At 52.8% G+C, this 25,323-nt stretch overlaps 2 protein-coding genes across 3 annotated transcripts in view; both read left to right on the top strand.

The window, feature by feature from the left end:
- RAB11FIP5 (RAB11 family interacting protein 5) overlaps positions 1-6,719 on the top strand; it is a 33,236-nt gene extending 26,517 nt beyond the window's left edge. The window contains exons 5-6 of the mRNA XM_039333866.1: positions 3,837-4,023; positions 4,808-6,719. Of these exons, the coding sequence (XP_039189800.1) occupies positions 3,837-4,023; positions 4,808-5,008 (388 nt within the window). The 3' untranslated portion in view covers positions 5,009-6,719. The remainder of the gene's footprint in view (positions 1-3,836; positions 4,024-4,807) is intronic.
- Positions 6,720-8,217: 1,498 nt separating this feature from the next.
- Positions 8,218-25,323, top strand: part of SFXN5 (sideroflexin 5) — a 55,187-nt gene continuing 38,081 nt past the window's right edge. The window contains exons 1-3 of one of the 2 annotated variants that reach the window (XM_039333854.1): positions 8,218-8,415; positions 12,501-12,569; positions 21,417-21,494. In XM_039333854.1, coding sequence (XP_039189788.1) covers positions 8,359-8,415; positions 12,501-12,569; positions 21,417-21,494 — 204 coding nt within the window. In that variant the 5' untranslated portion in view covers positions 8,218-8,358. The remainder of the gene's footprint in view (positions 8,416-12,500; positions 12,570-21,416; positions 21,495-25,323) is intronic. The other variant, XM_039333855.1, reaches the window with a different exon arrangement.

Below are 25,323 nucleotides of genomic sequence, written 5' to 3'. Positions count from 1 at the left end.
TTCATGGTGACCTAACCCTAACCCTAAGTGGAATTTTCCTCCAATGGGATTTTCCCATGTATTTTCCCAGGAAACATAGGTAGGGCAACCTAGAAAAGTCAGTGCCCTCCTAACCATACCCAAGCACTCCGAGTTTGTTGGCAATGTCCATTTTTCTGTATGAGTTCATGGTGACCTAACCCTAACCCTAAGTGGAATTTTCCTCCAATGGGATTTTCCCATGTAGTTTACCAGGAAACATAGGTAGGGCAGCCTAGAAAAGTCAGTGCCCTCCTAACCATACCCAAGCACTCCGAGTTTCTTGGCAATGTCCATTTTGCTCTATGAGTTCATGGTGACCTAACCCTAAGTGGAATTTTCCTTTAATGGGATTTTCCCATGTAGTTTACCAGGAAACATAGATAGGGCAGCCTAGAAAGGTCTGTGCCCTCCTAACCATACCCAAGCACTCTGAGTTTGTTGGCAGTGTCTATTTTGCTCTATGTGTTCATGGTGACCTAACCCTAACCCTAAGTGGAATGTTCCTCCAATGGGATTTTCCCATGTATTTTCCTGGGAAACCTAGACACGGCAGTTTAGAAATGTCAGTGCCCTCCTAACCATACCCAAGCACTCAGAGTTTGTTGGCAATGTCCATTTTTCTGTATGGGTTCATGGTGACCTAACCCTAACCCTAAGTGGAATTTTCCTCCAATGGGATTTTCCCATGTATTTTCCCAGGAAACATAGGTAGGGCAGTGTAGAAAGGTCAGTGACCTCCTAACCATACCCAAGCACTCTGAGTTTGTTGGCAGTGTCTATTTTGCTCTATGAGTTCATGGTGACCTAACCCTAACCCTAAGTGGAATTTTCCTCCAATGGGATTTTCCCATGTATTTTCCTGGGAAACCTAGACACGGCAGTTTAGAAATGTCAGTGCCCTCCTAACCATACCCAAGCACTCTGGGTTTGTTGGCAGTGTCTATTTTGCTCTATGAGTTCATGGTGACCTAACCCTAACCCTAAGTGGAATTTTCCTCCAATGGGATTTTCCCATGTAATTTCCCAGGAAACATAGGTAGGGCAGCCTAGAAAAGTCACTGTCCTCCTAATCATACCCAAGCACTCCGAGTTTGTTGGCAATCTCCATTTTGCTCTATGAGTTCATGGTGACCTAACCCTAACCCTAAGTGGACTTTTTCTCCAATGGGATTTTCCCATTTTTTTTCCAGGAAACATAGATAGGGCAGCCTAGAAAAGTCAGTGCCCCCCTAACCATACCCAAGCATTCCGAGTTTGTTGGCGATGTCCATTTTGCTCTATGAGTTCATGGTGACCTAACCCTAACCCTAAGTGGAATTTTCCTCCAATGGGATTTTCCCATGTATTTTACCAGGAAACATAGGTAGGGCAGCCTAGAAAAGTCAGTGTCCTCCTAATCATACCCCAGCACTCCGAGTTTGTTGGCGATGTCCATTTCGCTCTATGACTTCATGGTGACCTAACCCTAACCCTAAGTGGAATTTTCTCCAATGGGATTTTCCCATGTATTGTCCCAGGAAACCTAGATAAGGCAGTGTAGAAAAGTCAGTGACCTCCTAACCATACCCAAGCACTCTGAGTTTGTTGGCAGTGTCTATTTTGCTCTATGAGTTCATGGTGACCTAACCCTAAGTGGAATTTTCCTCCAATGGGATTTTCCCATGTATTTTCCCGGGAAACCTAGACACGGCAGTTTAGAAATGTCAGTGCCCTCCTAACCATACCCAAGCACTCAGAGTTTGTTGGCAATGTCCATTTTGCTCTATGAGTTCATGGTGACCTAACCCTAAGTGGAATTTTCCTTTAATGGGATTTTCCCATGTATTTTACCAGGAAACATAGATAGGGCAGCCTAGAAAAGTCAGTGCCCTCCTAACCAGACCCAAGCACTCCGAGTTTGTTGGCAGTGCCTATTTTGCTCTATGAGTTCATGGTGACCTAACCCTAACCCTAAGTGGAATTTTCCTCCAATGGGATTTTCCCATGTATTTTCCCAGGAAACATAGGTAGGGCAACCTAGAAAAGTCAGTGCCCTCCTAACCATACCCAAGCACTCCGAGTTTGTTGGCAATGTCCATTTTTCTGTATGAGTTCATGGTGACCTAACCCTAACCCTAAGTGGAATTTTCCTCCAATGGGATTTTCCCATGTAGTTTACCAGGAAACATAGGTAGGGCAGCCTAGAAAAGTCAGTGCCCTCCTAACCATACCCAAGCACTCCGAGTTTCTTGGCAATGTCCATTTTGCTCTATGTGTTCATGGTGACCTAACCCTAACCCTAAGTGGAATTTTCCTCCAATGGGATTTTCCCATGTATTTTCCTAAGAAACCTAGATAGGGCAGCCTAGAAAAGTCAGTGCCCTCCTAACCATACCCAAGCACTCAGAGTTTGTTGGCGACGTCCATTTTGCTCTATGAGTTCATAGTGACCTAACCCTAACCCTAAATGGAATTTTCCTCCAATGGGATTTTCCCATGTATTTTCCCGGGAAACCTAGACACGGCAGTTTAGGAATGTCAGTGCCCTCCTAACCATACCCAAGCACTCCGAGTTTCTTGGCAATGTCCATTTTGCTCTATGAGTTCATGGTGACCTAACCCTAAGTGGAATTTTCCTCCAATGGGATTTTCCCATGTATTTTCCCAGGAAACATAGGTGGGGCAGCCTAGAAAAGTCAGTGCCCCCCTAACCATACCCAAGCATTCCGAGTTTGTTGGCGATGTCCATTTTGCTCTATGAGTTCATGGTGACCTAACCCTAAGTGGAATTTTCCTCCAATGGGATTTTCCCATGTATTTTACCAGGAAACATACATAGGGCAGCCTAGAAAACTCAGTGCCCTCCTAACCATACCCAAGCACTCCAAGTTTGTTGGCGATGTCCATTTTGCTCTAGGAGTTCATGGTGACGTAACCCTAACCCTAAGTGGAATTTTCCTCCAATGGGATTTTCCCATGTATTTTCCCAGGAAACATAGGTAGGGCAGCCTAGAAAAGTCAGTGCCCTCCTAACCATACCCAAGCACTCCGAGTTTGTTGGCGATGTCCATTTCGCTCTATGACTTCATGGTGACCTAACCCTAACCCTAAGTGGAATTTTCCTCCAATGGGATTTTCCCATGTATTTTACCAGGAAACATAGGTAGGGCAGCCTAGAAAAGTCAGTGTCCTCCTAACCATACCCAAGCACTCTGAGTTTGTTGGCAGTGTCTCTTTTGCTCTATGAGTTCATGGTGACCTAACCCTAAGTGGAATTTTCCTCCAATGGGATTTTCCCATGTATTTTCCCAGGAGGAAACATAGATAGGGCAGCGTAGAAAAGTCAGTGCCCTCCTAACCATACCCATGCACTCGAGTTTGTTGGCGATGTCCATTTTGCTCTATGAGTTCATGGTGACCTAACCCTAACCCTAAGTGGAATTTTCCTCCAATGGGATTTTCCCATGTATTTTACCAGGAAACATAGATAGGGCAGCCTAGAAAAGTCAGTGCCCTCCTAACCATACCCAAGCACTCCGAGTTTGTTGGCTATGTCCATTTTGCTCTATGAGTTCATGGTGACATAACCCTAACTCTATTATATTCATTATTGTGAGAGTAGTACAGGTTTAGTCTGGCAAGATTCCGTCCACATAGTGTGAGTAAGTAAAGAAGTGATTTTTGGTTGGGTTGTCGTTCTTGGGCCTGACCCTGGGAGCTTTCTACAGCTTCCTGGCCCTCATGGAGGTTTCTCCATAGCTTTTGCCAGGGATGGTGTTCCTTTCTCAGCCCTCCATCTGAAAGGAGAGCGTAATGGTGCTTCTGCTTTCTTGCAGTCCACACCCAGTCAAGCCCATGAGAAGCACGCCCGCCCCAGAGTCCCCACACAAGGAGGAGCCCTTCCAGGCTTGCAGTCCGAGCCCCGTCAAGGCGGCTGGCCAGGAGCGCCTCGTGCCCAAGTCTGCCATTGGTGGGAGCTCTGCGGGCTCTGTAGTACAGCTGGAGAAGACGGAGCCCAAACAGGTGAGATGATGGCTGAGCCGCTGAGGACAGATGTGCTCCTGGGGAATCCACACCTGAATGTGGAGAGCACTTGCCTGGCTGGATCTTTAGTGCCTGGGTTGTGCCTTCCACCTATTGTGCCCAGCCAGGAGGAGGCCACCCTGCGCCCTTTCTGGGTTCCTTGGCCAGGCACAACTGCTCATGGTTTCAACTCTGGACATCTGATTCCCCCCTCCCCCCTCGCCAGGAGGCCTGGCCTAGTTTCCTGCTGCAGATTTTCAGTGCCCCCCCCCAGAACCTCTTGGCTCCCTTGGCACCTGTCACGAGGCCTGCAGGCTTCCTGGGCAGCCTCTCCCCAGGGGCACCTCTGCCCAGTCTTTGGGCTCTGGCAAAGGACTGGGGTTTGGGGCCCCAGGTACGGTGGGACTGCTAGGCAGGGAGAGGATGGTCAAATGAGGGCTGCCCTTGAGTGGCAGCCTTCCGGGGTGGGGATTCTGGGGAAAGAGAAGGAGCCCTCCGGGGGAAGGGGGGCCCTTGCCAGGCACAGGCAACCAGAGCCACAAACGAACCATCCAAGTTGCTCGCTTTATCGTCTTCTGCCGATGTTATAAGACTGCCCCCCCCCCAGGAAAGGTCTGGATGAGGCTCTTTGCTCTCGTAGGTGGTCAGGCCTCTGACTGGCCCCCCACACGACTCCTTCCAGCTGATCAGGCAGTTTACAACCAGCTCGCCCTCTGTGGCCCCAGGAGACCCTGCTCCTCAGCCCCCCATCTCTCTCTCTCCTCCCCCCCTCGTGTCTCTCCAGGGCCCCCCTGCCAAGTACCACCACCTGACACGGGAGGAGCTGCTCCAGCTTCTGCTGCGACGGGAGGCCGAGCTGGGCAAGAAGGAGCAGCAGGTGCAGGAGCTGGAGAGCTACATCGACCGGCTGCTGGTGCGCATCATGGAGCAGTCGCCCACCCTGCTGCAGATCCCCCTCGGGGAGGGGGCCAAGGCCACCCAGTAGCCTCCCCCATCGGGAATGCCTCGCCCACTCCTGCCTGCCTGGGTTTGGTTCCCTTCCTTTGGCGCAGATAGCAGCCCCCCCCCCCGCCCCAGGATGCCCAGCTTCCTCACTTCCCCCACCCCCGGCAGCGGGTCTCTGGGCTTGTTGGCATCACAGACTTTTCTTGGCCGAGGGGCGGCCCTGGGAACCTCCTGGCCCTTTGCAGACTTTGTCACCTCAAACACCCTGCCGTCAGGTGGCTTTTGCCGCCCTCTTATGCCCCCCTCCCCTCAAGCCGAAATGGGAGTCTGCATTGGGGGGCGGGTGAAGGGAAGGGCACCGGTGGCTGGCCCAGAAAAAACTGCCTGGGTGGACAGCTCCTGGGACACACGCTTTTCCTTGCTCCATGAGGGCTAGTGTCTTCCTCTTGATTTGAGAAGTGTTGAAGGTGGTGCCAGCACACAGCACCTGCCAGCACACAGCCGGATCCTCCCTGTGCCGTCTCCTGGGGGCGCTCTGCCTGCCCCAGAGAAGTACCAAGGGCTGGCTGTGCATGCCCAAACCATCCACATCTGTCCTCTTTCTGCATCTTCCACTTGGCCTGGAGCGTCACCCTAACAGAAGAAGGGGCAGCTGCCTGAAGTAATAAGAAAAACGTGCCTTTTTGACACTCCCACCTCCCAAAATTTGGCCTGCATGTGAGGATAGGCACTCCCCTTATTTACTGACCCCAGAAGTCTCACAGCCAGGAGAGGCTGGTTTTAAGGCAGGCACAAATGCTTGGAAGTCGGGAGGAATGCCTTAGCTCCTGGGGGGCAGTTGGGGGGGGGTTGATCCCTGGTCCCCTTGGAGCATCCTATACCAGGGTTAGGCAACCTTGGCTCTTTTATGACTCGTGGACTTCAACTCCCAGAATTCCTGAGCCAGCCTGGCTCAGCTTGGAAACCTCTCCCTTTCCCCTCAGCATGGCTGGCTCAGGAATTCTGGGAGTTGAAGTCTACGAGTCATAAAAGAGCCAAAATTGCCCACCCCTGGTCTAGAGGTTTCAGGCCCTTCCTGGTAGCCTGGCTCCCTTGCCAAGAAGGCTTGGGGGGGGGGGGCTACTGAAGGCCTGAAGCAAGGCAACCCCGATGCCCATCACCACGAGGGAAGTCAAACGAAAGGAAGCCCCTAACACCACCACCCCCAGTCCACCCTCAGGAAATGGCTGGGCAAGGAGGCTCCCCAGATCTTTGTTCGTCCTGTTTCTGCCAAATGTTTTCACTGCTTGCCCCTTAAGCACTGGGTGCCTGGTGCTGCTGAGTCTGGAGGGGGGGACAGGTGAGGGGGCACCACCGGATGCTTTCAGAGCGTGGGCAGGGCTGGCGATCCTAGGCTGAGATTGGTGTCTGTCACCCTTGAGCCTGCAGTGAGTGCCCCCGCCTGGACTGCCATCTCGAATTGCCGGCCATCTCTTGAGTGGACCCCGTCTCGGAGACCTTGGCTGGACGTGGCCTGCCTTTGCTTTGGTGAGGCTCCCAGTGTAGCCCCCCCCCCTCACCTCTGGAAGTAGCCACATAACTCCCCCCCTCCCGTGGGAAACTTTTTCCATTGCAGGCTCCGCCTTGTCCTGCGTGGCCTCTGGAAGGAAGGGGGGGGCTCATGTTAAGTGCTGTTGATGATGTTTAATAAAAGTTTTGATTCTTTCCTGTTTTAAGCACTTTAAAGACAAAATAAAAATAGTTGAATTGTTGCTTAGTTCTCCTTTGTGTTTCCCAATAGCCACTTTCACAGGTGTCCTGACTAATTTGCGTCCCCCCCCATTCCAGGATCCCCAGATTTCCACTGTAGGGAGTGGGGAAGTGCCCAGCTGAGGGGATGTGGGGGGTGGGAAATGGCCTTTTGAGACCGCAGCATAAGGAGGGCTGGGAGCTGGCTGTGCACCCTGCCCCATCTTGCTTCCCTTCCAGCAGCCCAGGCTTGGGGGCTGCAGAGAGTGGGCTGGCTTCTCTCTCGGCTTCCTGCTCTGTGGGATGTTCTTTGGAACCTGAACAAAGAGAGAAGCAACCTGGAATTAAGGAGAAACTTCCTGACAGTGAGGACAATTAACCAGTGGAACAGCTTGCCACCAGAAGTTGTGGGTGCTTCATCACTGGAGGGTTTTAAGAAGAGGCTGGACAGTCACTTGTCTGAGATGGTATAGGTTCTCCTGCTTGAGCAGGGGGCTGGACTAGAAGACCTCCAAGGTCCCTTCCAGCTCTATTCTATTCCTAACTGGCTGGGGGGGCACTGCTCTCCCCACCCCCTTGTGCAGACTGCTCACCCCTGCAGAAGAGGCCGAGGGGCAGAGCTTGGAGGGCAGAGCCAGGCAGGGCTGGAGGAGCTTCTCTCTTGGGGGGGGGGCTGCTTGCTCCGTCTGGTCCCCCTGCTTTGCTGATGGGAATGGGATTTTCCTTCGGGGGCTGAGCCCCCTCCTCAGAGTCTGCCAGAGAAATTATATAGAACGCACGCAGGCAGTGCATGTTTACGTTGGAGATAGGAACACGAAGGACCCTTGTATCACGCTTCGTGGGCTTTTAAAAAAGCTAAAAAAAAAAAGTTTGGACATGCAAACCTTGATGCAGAATCCTATTACAGAAGATCAATCTTAAACTGAAAGCAAAGCTTCTAGGATTGTGGGATGTGCAGTTAGAAAAGAGTCGTGGAAGATCATTTCAATAGATGGCTGCTCTGGAGAGGTTATTTGGCACTGCCCACGGGGGAGGGGGGAGGGGGGCTGGTGAAATTGGGCAGATCTAGCCGGGATGGGTAAACTGGCGTCTTTGATTAGAGAAAAAGCCACATTTACATTTATTGGGGATTTTGCTTAAAAATATAAAAAAAGGGACTTGTGATTTAGAGTTTCGAGGCCCAGACTGGATAAATTATAGAAAGAGTAATATGACCTAACTTTAGACGGAAATGTGATTATATCTGATTATTTATATTAAAGGTGATACGAAGAATATCAGAAGCCACTTTACTTTTTTTCCAAAGATTTTTCTTTTCTTACCCTCTTTGCTTTTTCCTCCTTACTTGACATCGGTGTTAGTTTTTACCTTCTTTAAAAACGGTTCGTAAAGGACGCCTGCGCGCCCAGGGGCGCCTCCTTGGGGAAGGGGGCGACGGCCGCGCGGAGAACTACGCTTCCCAAGGCACCCCTCGCGCGGAGGGGGCGGGGCCACGCCCGTCCGGCCACGGAACTGCCTTTGGGGCGCCAGAGGGAACTACGCGCCCCGGCAGGCTCCGCGGGAGCTGCGGTGCGCCTCAGCCAATCGGGGGCCGGCTGCGCTGCCAGGGGCCGGGCGAGGCTCCGAGGAGGAATCCGCACGCGAAAGTGGCGCCGAGCGGGGATGGCGGAGAGCGCGGGGTACCCGGCCTTCCAGCTGGGGAAGCCGCGCTTCGAGCAGGTGGGCTGCGGGGCTGCGCGCGCCGGCACCGGGGAGGGGGCGCCGTGTTGGGCGGGCGCTTCGCCGCCCCTCGCCCGGGGGGCTCCGCTGCCCAGGCAGAGCGACTCCCGCCGCGAGCCCGCCCCCTGCCGCGAGCCCGCCTGGTGATTGGGCGCCGCCGCTGTCGCTTGTTTCCTGGTTGCGAGGAGGGCTTTTGATTGGCAGTTACTTTCCCCCAGGGGCGGGGCTTCTCCGGTGGCGAGTTCGAATGTCCGTGCGGGAAGGCGGCCGGGGGCGCGCCTCCGCAGTTGGGCGCTGTAGCCCCTCGCACGGGGGGGGAGGGATGGGGGGGCAGGGTCCGTCTCTGGCAGGGGCCGGTGCCGGCTGTGCCAGCGGTGGGGGCAGCATCCCTGGCGGGAGGGGGCTCCGGGCTGTGCGACCCCTGGCAGGGCACAGCTGTCCCCCCCGATGTGCTGCCCCCCCGGGCATGGCAGCAGCTGGCGGCGGAGGGCGCTGACCCCGAGGGAGGAGGCGGGGGCGCCGGTTCTCCAGCGCGGGGGGGGGGTCAGCGGGAGCCCTTCTCCTCGAAGCCGGCCCGGGGCTCTTCATCTGGGCATCGGGCCGGGCTCTTCATCTGGGCATCGCTGAGTGGTGCCCTCTCCGCGAGCCTGGAGAAGGACAGAAAGACCGGGAAGCGCTCACCCACGCCCGGGGCGCCTGGAAGCGCCGCTGCCCTCTTTGCACCCCAGGGACCCTCCTCCCTTCCCCCACGCTCGGAGACCTCGGCGGGGGGGGAGCCGTCGGGGGCGGCCGAGTCCTTGGGAAGGAGGGGGGAGTTTCAGCCAAAGGGAGCCCCCTCCTCCTCCTCCCTCTGCCGCCCCACGAAGGGCCTGCGGGGTCTTCCTGCCTGGCGATGCCAGCCTTTCTGGAGCAAAGGTGCCCTGCTGGGGGGTATTCCAGGCTGCTGGGGGGGGCGGGGGGGCGGGAGTGTCCCTGATCTGCCATTGGGGAATTTCGGCCTTTCGGGGATGCAGAACAAAAGGCTCCCTTTCCTTCTGGCCCTTCTCTGGGCCAGAGCCCTTGAAGGGCTGCCTCTTGTCCTACTTCTGGCCCAGAGCAGGCAGGAAGGCCTTTTTGCAGATTTGTTTGCCATGGATTGTATTCAAAGTTCAGTCTCCATAAACATCTCTAAACAGTGGACTTTGCTCATAAACGTAAAATTGCCTTCTGGCTTCAACCTGCCCAGGTGATAAGAGAGAAAACCTTATCTGGGTGTTTCTTCCTGACCTTGAACCCTCTGAAGGGTGTGGTGGAGCCTGTGCTTCTTCCTCAAGGCTGTTTTGCTCCTTTGCGGAAGAGGGGCCGATCCCTTTGGAGGGGCTCACCACCCTTTGGGGGTCTTGCTGGGCTGACTCCCCTCACCAAGTGAGCAAACGGAGAACAGGCAGGGTTTGGCCAGGGAGTCAAGCAGGAGCCTTTTCCACATGTTATCCCATCTTTCTGCCACCCTTTTTCACCCCAGCCTTGCCCTTGTCCAGCGGGGCAGCTGTGGGAGGCCGCAGTCTGAATGAACAGAATCAGAAGTTGCAGGAAATTTGGGGAGGGGAGGAGCAGGGAAGGCCCCAGGTACCCCAAACAAGTAGGGAAGCAGCCCTGTGACCTCCTGCCATGGGGCTTGTGTCTTTATGGGAGGTGGGGTTGAGGGTTTGAAGAGGGTTGCAGATTATAGCTTAGATTTCAAGAGAGCAGAATCCCAACTAGTGAAGCGCAAACCAGAAAGGATTCTATGGATGAAGGTCCTTGGGGGGGGGGGGGAACAGTTGAGGAGAGTTGGCGAACCTGAGAAATGAGATAATTAAAGTCCAAACCCAATCAATCCCAAAGAGAAATGAAAAGGGAGACCTGAAAAAAGGGACAAGTTTAACAAATGGAACGGAGCACATAGAGAAAGCAGAACATCAGCAAATAACCCGAATCTGCACAGAAGGAGTCAGGAAGGCAAAGGGGTCAGCATGAGCGATGAACAACAAAGAAGCCTCTTTGGGTATATGTGGAACAACTGAGGTTAATGAAGCAGACGGTCAACCGGCTAGAGAAGAGGGTGATGGCTGGAATTGCTCAGCTGTGTATTTCCATGAGAAACACACAGGGAGAACTAGAGATCCTGACTCCAAGGGCCAAAGAGGAAGCAGGGCATCCCTGAAATTTAATTGGCAGGTAGGCTACATTTAATTCCAGGCTGAATAAGATGGGTGTGTTGCACTTTACATACAAAAAAAAAAAATGCATACTTGCTCAAAAATTCAGGAAGGGACCATCCAAATCTTGTTTGAGATATTTGGGTAAGGAAAAGATTCCTGCTGTGGGAATTCGTTTTCCCAGGGCAGGCAGGGGAAGTGGCCTGCCACTAATGGCTGCCTCTCCACGTGGCCTGACAGAAATAATTGAGGCTTTTGGTTGCCTGGACATCTGCTGGGAAACGGCTGAGAGTCGGAAGCACCGAAGATTTTGATCCTCTCTTGCTCACAGTGACGTTCCTGAGGAATGCGCCTTCTCTGAGGATCCACGATCTGGGTCCACGGAGCCGGTTCCGGGCCAGTCTGCCGGCGTGGCACAGGCGTGGGGAGCCGGGCCAGCTGTCTGGCTCGGTTAGCTAACGAGAGCGGCTGCTTTGTTTTCTGCTGTGTCTCTGCCCAGAACTAATTTATTTTATGAAAAGATTTGCTTAATTAGTTTTGTTCTTTTGTAAGTGAGCCAAGCCATGTGAGAGGGAGAAGCTGGAGGTGTTCTGCACCAATTAAATTTTTTTTCAGTGCTGATTAACGGAGTTTTTCTTCAGACTCTTCAGGCTTGGGCAGGGCGTGGGAGGGAGGGAGGGAGGGAGGGACTCCACTGCGGTCACTTCCTTGGGGGGACTGAGAATCGCCACTTTGATGTGCCCGCGGGATGGGCTGGGCACCTGCCTGGGTTTGGGGGTGCAAGGATGCTCTCCTGGAAGGGGCCTGGAGCACTTCCAGGACGGGGGATCTTGGGCGTGCTGAGGTCCCAAAAGGCCAGGGTTGTGCAATGCACGCAGGTGGGCAGGGGGTGCCAGCCTCCTTTGGCAGTCCAGGTGCTGATCCAGGTGACCCCTTCAGAGCAGCTTTTGCACCAGGGAGACGTAAAGTGCCCGGGTGCCCCTTGAGGAAGAGCCGAGGGCCGTGGGTGCCTTCAAACGAGGGCCCGTTGCCTGGGGCCGCCTGGGGTGCTCCTGCCTCAGGCTCCAAGCAGAAAAAAAGCACTTCTGCTGGCAGAAGCTCCAACAGAAAGTGGGGAGCCTTGCCCGGGAGGGATCTGTACCCCCCCTGAGCAGAGCAGTCTTTGCCAGATGGACACTCCGCGTGTGGTGGTCAATTCCTGCTCAGGGAGGCATAGAGGGGGCAGCTGGGGCTGGGACAACGGCCGTTTGGCCAGGAACCCCGGGGGGCCCTCACCCGCTCTTGTGCCACTGCTGGGGGGGGCTCCTTGGGGGGTCTCCATCGAAGGGCCACCTTTGCTCAGGCTGCCTCTGAAGAGGAGGGGAAGATTCGGGGTGCTGGGCGGAGGGCGACCCTTGCTTCCCTTGTGAAGTGCCAGCCTCAGCCTCTTTCTGGTGCTCTGCCCGGCGGTGCCTCAGTTTCTTCACTGAGGCCCCGGCTGCTTGCAAAAATCTGGGGGTTCGGACTCAAAAGTGGAGCTTGAGGTTCCCCAACATCCTGGCTTTGAGTGATAGGAATGTCCCCAGAATGGCCTCAGGGAGCCTCAGGGTTCCCCACGCTGAGGGGCCAGGGGGCTTCCCCCAGGCAACCTAGGGGCCCTGGGTCTCCAAGAGTATGGGGCAGGCCAGACTGTGCCCCAAATGGCCCCTGCACTCACCGCCCCAGCAGTGAGGTGGGGTCCCCAGGCCTTTCGGCGCAAAGAGTGGCCCGGGGCTTTGGTGGGTGGGCTCGTCTGTGGGGGCCACAGTCGCCTGGCGTGCAGAAGAGGCAGGAGGGCTGCCAGGGGTCCCAGCCTTGGGGGGGGTTGCTTGGCCAGGGGAAGGAGAGCCCCTCTAGTTCTCTGATGCCGGTGCTTCTGTCTCCCCGCAGGCCTCGTTTTATGGGAGATTGAGGCACTTCCTGGACATCATTGACCCTCGCACACTCTTCGTCACCAAGGTAGAGTCTCTGCACCTCCTCGGGCGTTTCTCTCACCTGGAAGTGAGAGTATTTCACTCCTGGATGCTTCCTGGGCGTTTTTCTCTGCAAAAAAAAACCCCTTTGGCTCTGGATCCGGTTTAATTCTGGAGCTGGGAGCTGCTTGCCTTCCTGGGCATGTTCAGCTGAGCTCCCGGCAAAGCTGAAGAACAGCAAGCGGCCTTGATGCCTGGGGGGGGGGGTTGTCTAGATTTGTTCACTGTTCCCCTTCGCCCTTTTTCCAAGCCATCCGCCATCCTGTTTCCTTGCAAGGCTCCGGGACCTGCCTGGTTCCTAGCAACCCCCTACCCCGGCTGGGATTGTGGGAGCTGAGCTGTCCCCCAGAATGGGTGGGGCTGGGAATGGGGGCTCCAATCCCATCCTCCACCTCCTCCCGTCCCAGAATGCTCCCTTTTAATGGGGGTCGGGAACAACCCCCCTCCTGCCCCCTCCTCCAGCCCTCTCCCTCTGCGCTACTTTGCCATGCCTCGGTCTCTCGCAGTGGGGCAGACCTGCCCCCACTTGGACTCCCTTCGCATCAGGTGCTGCCCAGGAGTCCTCATTCTTGGGGCGCCTCCCTGCAGGAAGCTGCTGCAGGCCCCAGAAAGACCCCTTGGTGGGAGGGATGTGGGAACTTGGGGGGGAGAGATTCCTTCTGCATGGCAGGAATTCTGCTGCTCACTATGCAATTAGCATTTAGGAATATTCATATTGTGAAATGGTTTGATGCATTTTCACTGGTTTGGCATGAAATGGATTAGGAGCTAGGAATGGTGAAATCTCTCGGTGTTTGTGTGTGAGGCCTCCAAAATAATTAGCTTCATCAACATTTTGTGGAAGGATTAAATGCCTATAAAGACCTTAACCTGCTAATAGATGTATAAGTACATTTGGACCTGATTCCTACTTTAAGGAGGGCAAGCAGTTAATTACCCGGCCAGAGCACCCTTAATTTCTGTCCTCCGTTATTAGTGCCTTCTCTGCACTTATTTATCTCCATTGATTTCTTACACCTCACAGTCCCTGAAGAAAATTGTGACATACTTGGGGACCAGTCAGAGATCCCATTTTTTCTCCCCAATGTTTTTTTAAAATGTGTGCCTGTGTGTTTGTGTGCAAGGGGGACGGAAAAAGAGAATTAAGGACACAGAATGGGAGGGCAGAGAAGATGAGTCCCTGGAGAGGGTTGTTGTGTAGGTTTTATTGTCTCTGTCTTTGTCTCTGTCTCTCGCTGTCTCTCTCTATCTCTATCTCTCTCCTCTCTCTCTCTCTCCTCTCTTTCTCTCTCTCTCTCCTCTCTCTTCTCTCTCCTCTGTCCTCTTTCTCTCTCTTCTCTCTCTCTCTCTCTCTCTCTCTCCTCTCTCTTCTCTCTCCTCTCTCCTCTCTTTCTCTCTCTCTCTCCTCTCTCTTCTCTCTCCTCTCTCCTCTTTCTCTCTCTTCTCCTCTCTCTCTCTCTCCCCCCCTCTCTCTCCTCTCTCTCTCTCCTCTCTTTCTCTCTCTCTCTCCTCTCTCTTCTCTCTCCTCTCTCTTCTCTCTCCTCTCTCCTCTTTCTCTCTCTTCTCCTCTCTCTCTCTCTCTCTCTCTCTCTCTCTCTCTCCTCTCTCTCTCCTGGTAAACACCTCCATGTGGCTGCCACTCTTTGGAGCCTCATCCTGACCAAGGCAGAGGAACTCAGCCTGAAAAGTGCCAGAGTTTGATATATCCTTGGAGTAATTGCCCAAAAAAACTAATTATCACTCCCCAGGACTGAAACATCACAACCAACCAGGCCATGTTGTGTTATGCACACGAGGAAAGACCTAGAAAGACACTTATAACTGCAGAGTTTGGGAGCTGCCACTTGCTCTGGACCAGGGGTCTTCAACCTTGGCAATGTTAAGATGTGTGGACTTCAACTCCCACGATTCCCCAGAGTTGACCATCCACCTATTTTAAAGTGGCCAAAGTTGAAAACAGCTGCTCCAGAGTAGCAAAGGCACAGCCCTCCCCAGCTGTTTGCTGCCTGCTTTGGAAATAGAGATTCTGGTTAGTTGATTTGTTTACAATCCAAGAGCAGTCATAAAATTCCATCAGATACAAAGATGGTGTGTTAACACATAGACCAGGGGTGGGGAACTTTGGCTCTTTTGTGACTTGTGGACTTCCATTCCCAGAATTCCTGAGCCAGCCATAAAAGGGGCAAAGTTCCCCACCCCTGATCTAGACAGAGAGTTAAAAAAACAAGCCTCATAGTGGCAGGGATGGATGAAACAACTGCAAGTCTTAAACCTGATAAGAATTTGGCAACTTTCTTGGAGGCATCTAGAAATTGGTCACTGAAAAAGAGAACAGTAACACTTTGAGTGCAAGAAAAGATTAATTTTTTGACAATTGGGCACCTGAACAACACACATGATCCAGAGTTACTCTCCATATCGAAGTCTACACAAGTTGGAATTGTTCAAGGAAAGACAATCTGTCCTTCGATATCCTAACGGGAGCCCATAATTTTGGCCAGGAAAAACAACCCCCTTGTCAAACATGTCAAACATCAAAAAAAAAATAGGGATAATCCCAATAACGGCGATGGGACCTGCAGTGCAGTGGAGGTGGGGAAATTCTGTCTATCCATTTAGATGTCCCAAATACTCTTTTTAGATTTGCACAGTTTTTATTAAGGCTGAGGGTGGATATTGCCAGGACAGAAAAGCCAAATCAGGATTAATTTCTCCCTGGGGAAGAAACACCCCCTTCTAACAAGGTCCAGTGCACCAAGGAAGTCCCTTAAGGGATCTGCTTTGGCCAGAGGCCAGAGCCTCTGATGAGTCCCCGGGGGAGGAAGACGGCTGTTGAATTCTGCCCTTTGAATGTCCCCAGAGTTGCTTCAGGGACTCACTTTTATGGCTTTCCTGAACTGTAATTGGATGACTTGGAAGCCTGTGGTGTCCTTGTAGAGGCCACAGGACTGAGCACCAGACAGCCTCAGATCAGAGTTATGCACACGAGGAAAGACTAGAAAGACAGAGTTTGGGAGCTGCCATTTGCTCTGGACCAGGGGTCTTCAAACTTGGCCCTTTGATCACTTGTGGACTTCAACTCCCAGAATTCCTCAGCCAGCATCGTGATGCTGGCTGAGGAATTCTGGGAGTTGAAGTCCACAAGTCATAAAAGGGCCAAGTTTGAAGACCCCTGGTCCAGCAGGTAGAAAGTTAAACGTGGGCCCTTAAGCACCTAAATGATTGGATCAATACATCTCCCACCGTTCTTAGAACTGGCTGGACCTCTGGGACACTTTCTTGAGAATACTGAAAACTCAGTTTTAGTGCCATTGATTTCAAGGTAGCCCATAGGGCAACACTTCCCAAACCTTTCCAAACTTACCCCAAATTGTTTTTGTTTACTTAGGTAATGACACACGATTCCATTACCCAATTCTAACAGGGACATTTAAGTGGACTTTAAATTTAAATTGAAGAAGGGGTTGCGACCTATTCTCCAAAGCACCTGAAGGCAGAACAGGGTTAAAACTAATGGAGGAGAAAACCAGCCTAGAACTAGGGAGAAATTTCCCAACAGTGAGAACAATTAATCAGAGGAACAGCTTGCCACCAGAAGTTGTGGGTGCTCCATCCCTGGAGATTTTCAAGAAGAGACCAGCTATTTATCCAGGGTCTCCTGCTTGAGCAAGGGGTTGGACAAGAAGACCTCCAAGGTCCAATTCTGTTATTTAAATTTAAATTGAAGAAGGGGTCAACCAGTTCTCCAATGCACCTGAAGGCAGAGCAACAGGCAATGCTGGCTGAGGAAATTCTGTGAGTTGAAGTCCACACAACTTAAAACCCGCAAGGTTGAAAAACACAGCTCTGGAGAGTTCAGAAGGCACATCCCCTCCAGTTGCACCCAATCCAATAATTTATAACATAGAAATCTAGCACGCAATTTACTAATTATAGATAAAAGACAAATTGGCAGATAGTTGGCAGGATCACACTTGTCATCCTGTTTAGTATAGTGGAAAGGTAACAGAATTACGCCAGCTTGTTGGGAGACAGAAATAATTGGTTATAGCAGTAAAAACAAAGGGAATAAAGGAGGCACCCACTGAACAGGGTTTGTTTTTAGATTTCTGCAAAGAGAAAACCTTTAGCTGTAGTTTTACTAGTTCTTTCGGGTTTCTCCACTGAAGTATTAATTTTTGAATTTCGGAGGGTGAGAGCAGAAAAAGGGGTGCACTGTGAACAGCCGTCCCCCCCCCCAGCACAAAAAACACCTTGCTTTGAAGTGTTGGGAAAGAGCGACTATGTGTCATCCTCAACTTACAACCACAATTCAGTCCAAACTTTTTGTTGCTAAATGAGACACTTGTTACGTGAGTTTTGCCTCATTTTACGACCTTTCTTGCCACAATTGTTATGGGAATCACTGCAGTTGTTCAGACACCCGGTTGTTAAGAGAATCCAGCTTCCCCATTGACTTTCCTTGTCAGGAGGTCGCAAAAGGGGAATCAAGGGACCCCGGGACACTGCGACCGTCATAAGTATGAGTCAGTTGCCAAGAGTTTGAATTTTGCATCACGTGACCACGAGGACGCTGCAACGGTTGTAAGGGTGAAAAACGGTCCTAAGTCACTTTTTCCAGTGCCGTTGTAACTTCAGACGGTCACTAAATGGACTGTTGTAAATCAAGGCCTACCTGTGTTATGTTTGCTGCACTGAGTTATTGATAAAAATAATAAAAGGCAGGATAAAAAAGTCTTTTTCAAGAAGGGAAGAGCAGTTGCTCTGCCTGAGCGGATTGTGCCTCTGCCCTCTTCCCAAGCAAAGGGGGGGAGGTCCTGACCTTCATCAGTCAATCAGAATAGGGCTGGAAGGGGCCTTGGAGGCCTTCTAGTCCAACCCCCTGCTCAAGCAGGAGACCCGCCTATCCAGGGGTAGCAACCTTGGCTTTGTATGACTCGTGGACTTCTGGGAGTTGAAGTCCACGCGTCATAAAAGAGCTGAGGTTGCCTACCCCTGGCCTAGGCCTAGGCCGCTTTATGACTCGTGGACTTCAACTCCCAGAATTCCTCAGCCAGTATGGGAAAAACTTTGGCCCCTTCATGACTTGTGGACTTCAACTCCCAGAATTCCTGAGCCAGCCTGGCTCAGCTTGGAAACCTCTCCCTTTCCCCTCAGCATGGCTGGCTCAGGAATTCTGGGAGTTGAAGTCCACCAGTCATAAAAGAGCCAAGGTTGCCTACCCCTGACCTATACCTTCCTTGTGCAGACAGGAAGACCCCAGGTTTTGCAAGGGACCCCTCTTGATCGGAAGCCGCACTTACGCACTGGATGCGATACCAAGTGTGCACGTCATTTCCCCCTCCCCCATACATTCCTCCTTTGTGGGGACCCACCTGCAGGCACCAACGACTAAGTGATGAGCGTCCACGGAGCCCAAACACTGACCTTCTCCTAGTCCTTCTAGAGCAGTGGTTCTCAACCTTTCTAATGCCATGACCCCATAATAGAGTTCCCCATGTTGTGGTGACCCCCAAGTGGGCGTGGCCACCAATAAGAGGGAGTAGGACAGCTAGGGAAAAGGGGGAAAAATGGCGGACAGCATGGTTTGGCGACCCCCGTGAAATGGTCGTTCGACCCCAAATGGGGTCCTGACCCACAGGTTGAGAACCACTGTTCTAGAGCAGGGGTCCTCAACCTTGACAACTTTAAGACTTGTGGACTTCAACTCCCAGAATTCCTCAGCGAGTTGAAGTCCACAAGTCGTAAAGTTGCCAAGGTTGAGGACCCCTGTTCTAGAGTGATTAATCCGTGAAGGAGAAAATGCCAGTGATTTTTTTCCTGAATTAACATTTTTCATTTGGGGCGGGGAGTGTGGAAGTGCCACTAAAGCCGGCTCTGGTACTGGTGGCTCTCCTGGCAAAGACTCTGGTGACCTCGGGGCCATGGGAGGCTGCTGGACAGATGTGTGAGGGAAGAGTGGCCGCTCCTTCCAGCTGGACTATTTGGTTCCTGCGCTGGGCTCCTCTTTTGTGCAAAGCTTGCAAAGCCTCCCTTTCTCAGCATCCAGACCGTAGTAGACCCTTAGCCCTCTTACAACTTACAGCATGTTAACAATTTCTTTCATTGTGGACGTTAAATTTGAATCCTGCCAAAAGAATGGCATGTAGTGTTGCTAAACAACAGCCACAAAAAGTCAGGATAAACAAACATATATCCTGGGTAAGCTGGTGAGCCCCCTGCCTCTTAGGCTTTGGCCCTGATCCCCAGAGATCCGCCATTTGCCGAGTAAGGCTCCATGTGCCAAACTCTTTCAAGACCCCCTTATGGAGCTGAGCTGTGTGTGTGTGTGTGTCTGTGTGTGTGTGCTGAGAGGATCTGCCTTCTTCCTGGCAGGTGTGAGACTTCGTTGCTTAAAATTAGGCTCTTAATTGCTTGTAATGAAACTGTGTGGGACTATCTGAAGAGTTCAGCAGATTTTTTGTGAAGCTAATTTAGTCCATGCGACATTTCCTGCTAACGCACAGCAGGGGATTGGGGAGTTGGAGGGGGATTGGCAGGCGGGGGGGGGGAGGGAGAAGGGGGGCATCCTGCCTTTCTCCCCCTCCCCCACAGAAGGAAGGGGCCAAAGGGGCTGTACTGAAAGGCCTCTTTCCTCTCTGATGGCCAAGCTGGTTCCAGCCTGCGGGGGCTTCTGTCTTTGGGGGGCTGTTATTGTGCGTAGGTGGTCCTTGACTTACAACTGTAATGGAGCCTGGCCACAACGGTCAATAAGCTGTGGTGGTTGTAAAGTGGGTCACCATCCGACTGACCCGATTCACAATATTTTCATGGCAGCCGCAGACACTTCTTCGCGAGGGGCTGCTTGTGCCAGGACCCAGGTGCAAATGCTGTTTTGGGTAAAAGCATCCCTGGGACTGTGGGACACGGTGAGCAGGTGCAAATGCCGGCCAGTTCCCGAGCCCCCCAAATGCGATCCCAGGATGGTGGGGATGGGGGCAGCAGTCAGATGCTAAGTACCTGGGGGGGGGGTCTGTTGCAACATCAGGCAATCACTAAGTGACTGGTGGTAAGCAGAGCACTGCCTGTGAAAGGTGGCAGAGATGGGGCAGCAGTGTGGGGTGCCCGCCACCCCGGGAGCAGCCACTGTGAAGGAAGTGGGCCGAGGCAGTGGCGTGAAGGGTTAGGGCAGGGGTAGGCAACCCAAAACACTCAAAGAGCCACTTGGACCCATTTCCCACCGAAAACAAAACACTGGGAGCCCCAAAACCCTTTTGCTATCTAAAATGAAGATAACACTGCATATATCATTTTTTACCTTTAAAATATACATACATGCATGCATGCATACATATACATATATCTCATAAAGGTAAAACAGGATATACTGTATGCAGTGTTATCTTCATTTTAGATGTCAAAAAGGTCTCTCTCTGTCTCCCTCCCTCCCTCCCTCTCTCTCTTTCTGCTCTTGGTCTGCCAGTCGTCTTCCCCCACTCTCTCTCTCTTTCTCTCCCCCCCTCCCTCTCTCCGATCTTCTGCTCACCTGGCAAGCTGCCTTCAAGCTGTTCTCCAACAAGCTCGGGGGTAGGCAACCTCAGCTCTTTTATGACTCATGGACTTCAACTCCCAGAATTCCTGAGTCAGCATAGCTGGGCTAGCTAGCTCTCTCCTGCCCTTCCTGCTTCCTGCAGAGACGCAGCAAAGGGAGGAGCCCCGCCCAAAAAGCTTTTCACCTTGTCGGAGAACGTGAGTCTACTCTCTTTTACACACACACACACGCACGCACAAAACCACAAACACAAACACAGAGAGAGACAGATATAGAGAGAAGGGTAGCGCAAGTGCCCCTCTCTGTCTCTGTCTCTCTGTAAATGGCAGAGGAGGCTGGGAGCCACAGGGTAAGGCTCAAAGAGCCGCATGCGGCTCCGGAGCCGCAGGTTGCCGACCTGTGGGTTAGGGCAAGGTGGGGGGGGGGCATTCCAGGCCCACCTTTCTCGGAGCTTTGCACTCCTGTCTCTTCCCTCAGGGCAAGCTGCTTCTCTCTCAGCCCCCCAAAAAGAGGGGACAGAGGCACCCAGAGCCTTTTAGGCCAGCCGGGGGCCATTTTGTGCTGCTCAGGGCCTTCGTGCTGTGCAGCCAGCTGAGCCCTGCCAAGGTTGTTATAGTAACTGGGAGAGAACGGAAGACAAGACGGTCCATTGATGCCTTTTCTGAGCCTCCATTCAGAAGAGCGGAGGGAACCGCAGAGAGCGGCTGCAAAGGAGGCCCGGAGACGGGGTGTCCCAAAACCTGCTAATGAGGGGAGAGAGTCTCCCCGGAATGCCAAGCAGAGCCCGGCTGTCTTTTCACAGGAAAATGGGTCATTTCCTTGGCTGCCTGGCTACCATTCACCGGCCTGGCTCTAGAGGCTCAGACCAGCAGGCGGGGGGGGGGCGTTGGCTCTCCTTCTCTGGGCCTCGAATGCCCCCCTCTCCTTCCGCCTCCAGGGCTGTTCTGGGGCTACCCCATTGAGAGCAGCAGCACCGGGGGATGTGAGCTGCAGTTTGGGTGGCTGACCCTTTGGTGGAAAGTCCAGCTTACGAGACGGAAAAGGGCACTCCCTGGTCATTTGTCCAGGGCCATTGGGTGCTGCCCTTCTCTGGATCTGCCAGATTTCTCCACTCTTCCCAGAGCATCTCCCTCTCTTGCCCCCACTCCCCCCAGCTGGCGGAGGGCATGGCCCAAAAGTGGGAGGCCAAGTGGCGTCTTCCGATGGGAAGCCAGGCAGCGTGGGCACCGGCCTGGCCCTCTCAGGATGCCTTCCTTTCCTCAAGGGGTGTGTATGTGTGTGATGCTTGTTGTCTCTTTGCAGAGTCGCCTCAAGGAAGCCATGCAGCTGCTGGAGGATTACAAGCAGGGCTCACTGCCCCCGGGGACCAGCAACAAAGAGGTGACCAGAGGGGACGGAGCTCGGCCATCTCCTGAAGGAGAGACGTGGGCCTGGTTTGGGGACAGCCAGAGGCTAGCCCAGGGGTAGACAACCTTGGCTCTTTTATGACTCGTGGACTTCAACTCCCAGAATTCCTCAGCCAGTATAGGGAACTATGATCCCTTTATGACTGGTGGACTTCAACTCCCAGAATTCCTCAGCCAGCATGGCTCAGTTTGGAAACCTCTCCCTTTCTCCTCAGCATGGCTGGCTCAGGATTTCTGGGAGTTGAAGTCCACCAGTCATAAAAGAGCCAAGGTTGCCTACCCCTGGCCTAGGTAGTCAGAGGCCGATGTGGAGGCCAGGTGTGTGCTAGCTGCGCCCTCCTGCCCTGCAACGGTGCCACCAAGGCCCTCGAGGTCTCTGCTCAAGAGTGGCCGGGTGGGGAGTTTGTGGAGGGCGGTGTCTTTGAGGGAGGGGTCCTCCCTTGCCAGATCCCAAAAGATCCCCCAGAAGGGCAGAGATGTGCCCGGTGGAACTGCCGGGTTTTTTTCAAGCATTTTCCTTTGATCCTCATTGATCCTGGCTGAAGCGTTTGAGGGTTTGGATTCTGTAACTGGTGTTCATGAATGGGTGGTATCCAGCTGCAGTTGATGCTTTGGCCAGGCAAGGGTCCATACAGGGAGCCCCTAGCACACAATCACGATGTAGCCAGCCCATTTCGGTTATATGTCGTGATTGTCATCAGTGAGGTTGTCCATGTAACGTGATTTGAGAACCTTTTTTTGTGATGTCATTAAGTGAACCTGGTGGTCATAAAATGAGCACCATGGTCGTTAAGCAAACCATTGCTTGCTATGTCACAGTTTTCCGGAAATATCATCAAACACAGTCGCACTGCAAACACCCATAAGTGCAGCTGTGTGGCCAGGCCCCCCCATGGCCTTTGGGGGGGAGGCAACCCTTCGAATTTCAGAACAGGGTCATCATTCCCTTTTTCCAGGCAGGACGCAACTTCGAGTGTTTGCTAAGTGGCCGGTTGAAAGCTGAGGACTAGCCACTTTTCACAGATGCCTGTGTGGGAAGTCAGCCCCCCCCCCCCCCAGAGAAGGAAATATTAAAAGGGCAGAATATTATATTTCCTCAAAGGATCTTAGAGAGGCAGAAAAGCATGCCCAGTTTTTTCTTAATAGCCGCAAGTCTCCCTCCCCCAAGCAGAAACTAGCTCTGTAGAAATGCAGATGTAATAATCCATTCAGGAAGGTTGGAGGCCTCCAGCTAGAAAGCTTAGGAAGACAAAGACACCTAAAATCTACATACCCCACCCAAACTCTAAGACAGGACATAATGGGATTAACCCACAGATGCCAAAGGGCACACTCAGAGTCAGGTCCAAGTACATGACACAGGAAATACAAAGACTTTTACAGGAACAAGAAACAACTCCAAACAAAAGCCCAACAGGGTATAAAAACCCACTCCCTACATGTGCTCACTCTCTTTTCTTCCAAAGCCATCTTTCTGTCTGGCTCTCCTCTTCAATAAACTGCAACCTTCTTTCCAAAGCAGCCGCCATGTTGTTTATTCCCAGCTTGGACTGGACCCTGATAAAGATTTTTCCTACAACGCCCGTGATCCGGTCTAAAGCAGCTGAATTCTGAAAAAAGGAGCTTCTCCCGGCCCAGATCCCAGCTCTCCCTGGTGGCTCCATGCTTTAGCTCTGCTTCCAGCTGTCCCTAGGGAGGCCAGGGTCAGCCCTCAGGCCAGGGGTCTCCAGGGCCGGACCTGGCCTGGACAGATTGTGGAACAGCCCTGAAGCTGCAGGGCTGAGAGCCCTGGCTGGCCTCGGGCGTTGATCCCCTGGACCATGAGCGGTTTGTGAGCAGCTTCCAGGTCAGCCATCCAGCTTCCTGTGGCTCCGGGCTTGGCACAGGTCTCCCCTCTTCAAGAACCCCCCCCCCCATCTCAGAGAGAGAGTGGAAGGAAACAAAAGAGGCTGTAAGGGGCAAATGTGAAGAGGAGACCAAAAAAGATAAGAAGGCAAACTGGATGACAATGAAAACCACCAAAAAGATTCCAAACAGAATCAGAGATCTTTTGGGAGAGAATCAACCTAAGGGGCGGGGGGGGGCTCTTCTGCCTTCCACGGTGGCTGTTTCCCCACCAAACTAGGATAGTCCTTTCCCCCCCACCCCCTCCCTTTTCTTTCCAGTTGTAATTAACATTAGAAAAGAGCCTTTTCTCACCTGCCCGTGCCCCCTGCAGTCCACACAATTGTGTGAGAGGGCCCCCCTGGGAGAGCCTTTGGGATCTGCTCCATTTAGTGACCAGGCAGCGGTTGAATCCTTCCCAGCTTCCCATCCTAACTTCCTTTGAGGATGTTGTCAGGACTAATTAATTAGCAGAGGTAAAGTGTTAGTTAAGTGCTCGGAGTTTTTATTACCTCGTCACTTACAGAATTGCTCTGCCGTTGCTTTTGCTGTTTTACCTCTGTGTAAAACCCCTCCACTCTGGCCCGGCCGGGTGTGATCAGGAGAAGATTGAGCCTCTGATTTGCACAGCTGGAGGGCAGCCAGGCACCTCTGCCGGTTTTCCCACCCCAGCTATTCCAGCCCTGATGTCTGTTGAGTCAGCCACACACGTCCAGTCAGGGGGAGCGTCTATGACTGCTCGGGTGCTAAAAAGTGTTTTGGAGGCCAATTTAAGCGCCATCTAAGACACGGAGAGCCGACCAAGCTGTTTGAGAGCCGACCAAGCTGAAAACAGCGGGGTCTGCTCTGAAGCGGAGGTTGTTGTGAGAAGGAAAAGGCTGATGGGAAAGAGGAGACTGGGGAGGGGGGTCATCCAGAGGGTCCCTCCCATTAGCCATCTCTTGCCCGGAGGATGAAGGATGGGCAAGCAAGTGGCCTGCTAAGCCTCGGACACCCTGGTGACTCCAGATGTGCCTTACTGGCTGGGACGATGAATTGGCCGAGCGCATTGGGAAGAAGGCACCGAGTGGGGGGGCAGTGCTTGTCAGCCAGCTGAATATTGAATTGCAGTTCCATTAAATTTTGTGGATGTGGTCAAAAACAATTCCCAAAAAACCAGAGGTTTGTGTGTGGAAACCATAAGAGAAGAGCTTACAGGAAGCTGAAAGCAGTGCATATTCCCTTGTTCACTGATCGGACCCTGAACCACGAAAGACCTATTTCAGTTTGGATCCTTGGGTCGTTGGTGAGAGTCTCATACGGAAGCCCTTCTTGTATGACACCCTTTTCCTTCTTTTATTCGATTATTTTCTTGGCTAGGGCACCCCAAACATTTCTGTGTGGCAAATAGAGACACGAGAAACGGTCTTCTCAAGATGCCGACTGTGATGCCTTCACGTCTCGGCCACAGAAGTGCCCAGATGTCCAGCAGGAGCCCCTGAGGCGTCTCTGATTTTGGAAACACTTTTAATGGGCTGCATAAAGGCCCTCGGCTGCTGACAGGGTCGAACCCAAGAGGGACGTCAAAAACCGTCTCCTTGAACCCCGTGTCCCTTCTAGGGCTGGGCTGGAGACGCCTAGCCAGCTCTTTTCCTAAGGACCCTTCGGCCTGGGATTCTGACATGACTGGCCTAGGCCAGGGGTAGGCAACCTTGGCTCGTTTATGACTCATGGACTTCAACTCCCAGAATTCCTGAGCCAGCATGGCTCAGCTTGGAAACCTCTCCCTTTCTCCTCAGCATAGCTGGCTCAGGAATTCTGGGAGTTGAAGTCCACGAGTCATAAAAGAGCCAAGGTTGCCTACCCCTGGCCTATTGGGAGGAAGAGACCCTTCCTTGCCCCAAGAGGGGGCAAAGTTGCCACGGCCCCACCTGACCAGC

The sequence above is a fragment of the Crotalus tigris genome, unplaced genomic scaffold, assembly GCF_016545835.1.
Source record: "Crotalus tigris isolate CLP2741 ecotype Arizona unplaced genomic scaffold, ASM1654583v1 scf7180000024513.1755786, whole genome shotgun sequence".
In the NCBI taxonomy this organism is placed as follows: domain Eukaryota; kingdom Metazoa; phylum Chordata; class Lepidosauria; order Squamata; family Viperidae; genus Crotalus; species Crotalus tigris.
Note: the sequence above shows the minus strand (reverse complement) of the source record. Positions and strands in the feature narration are given on the sequence as shown.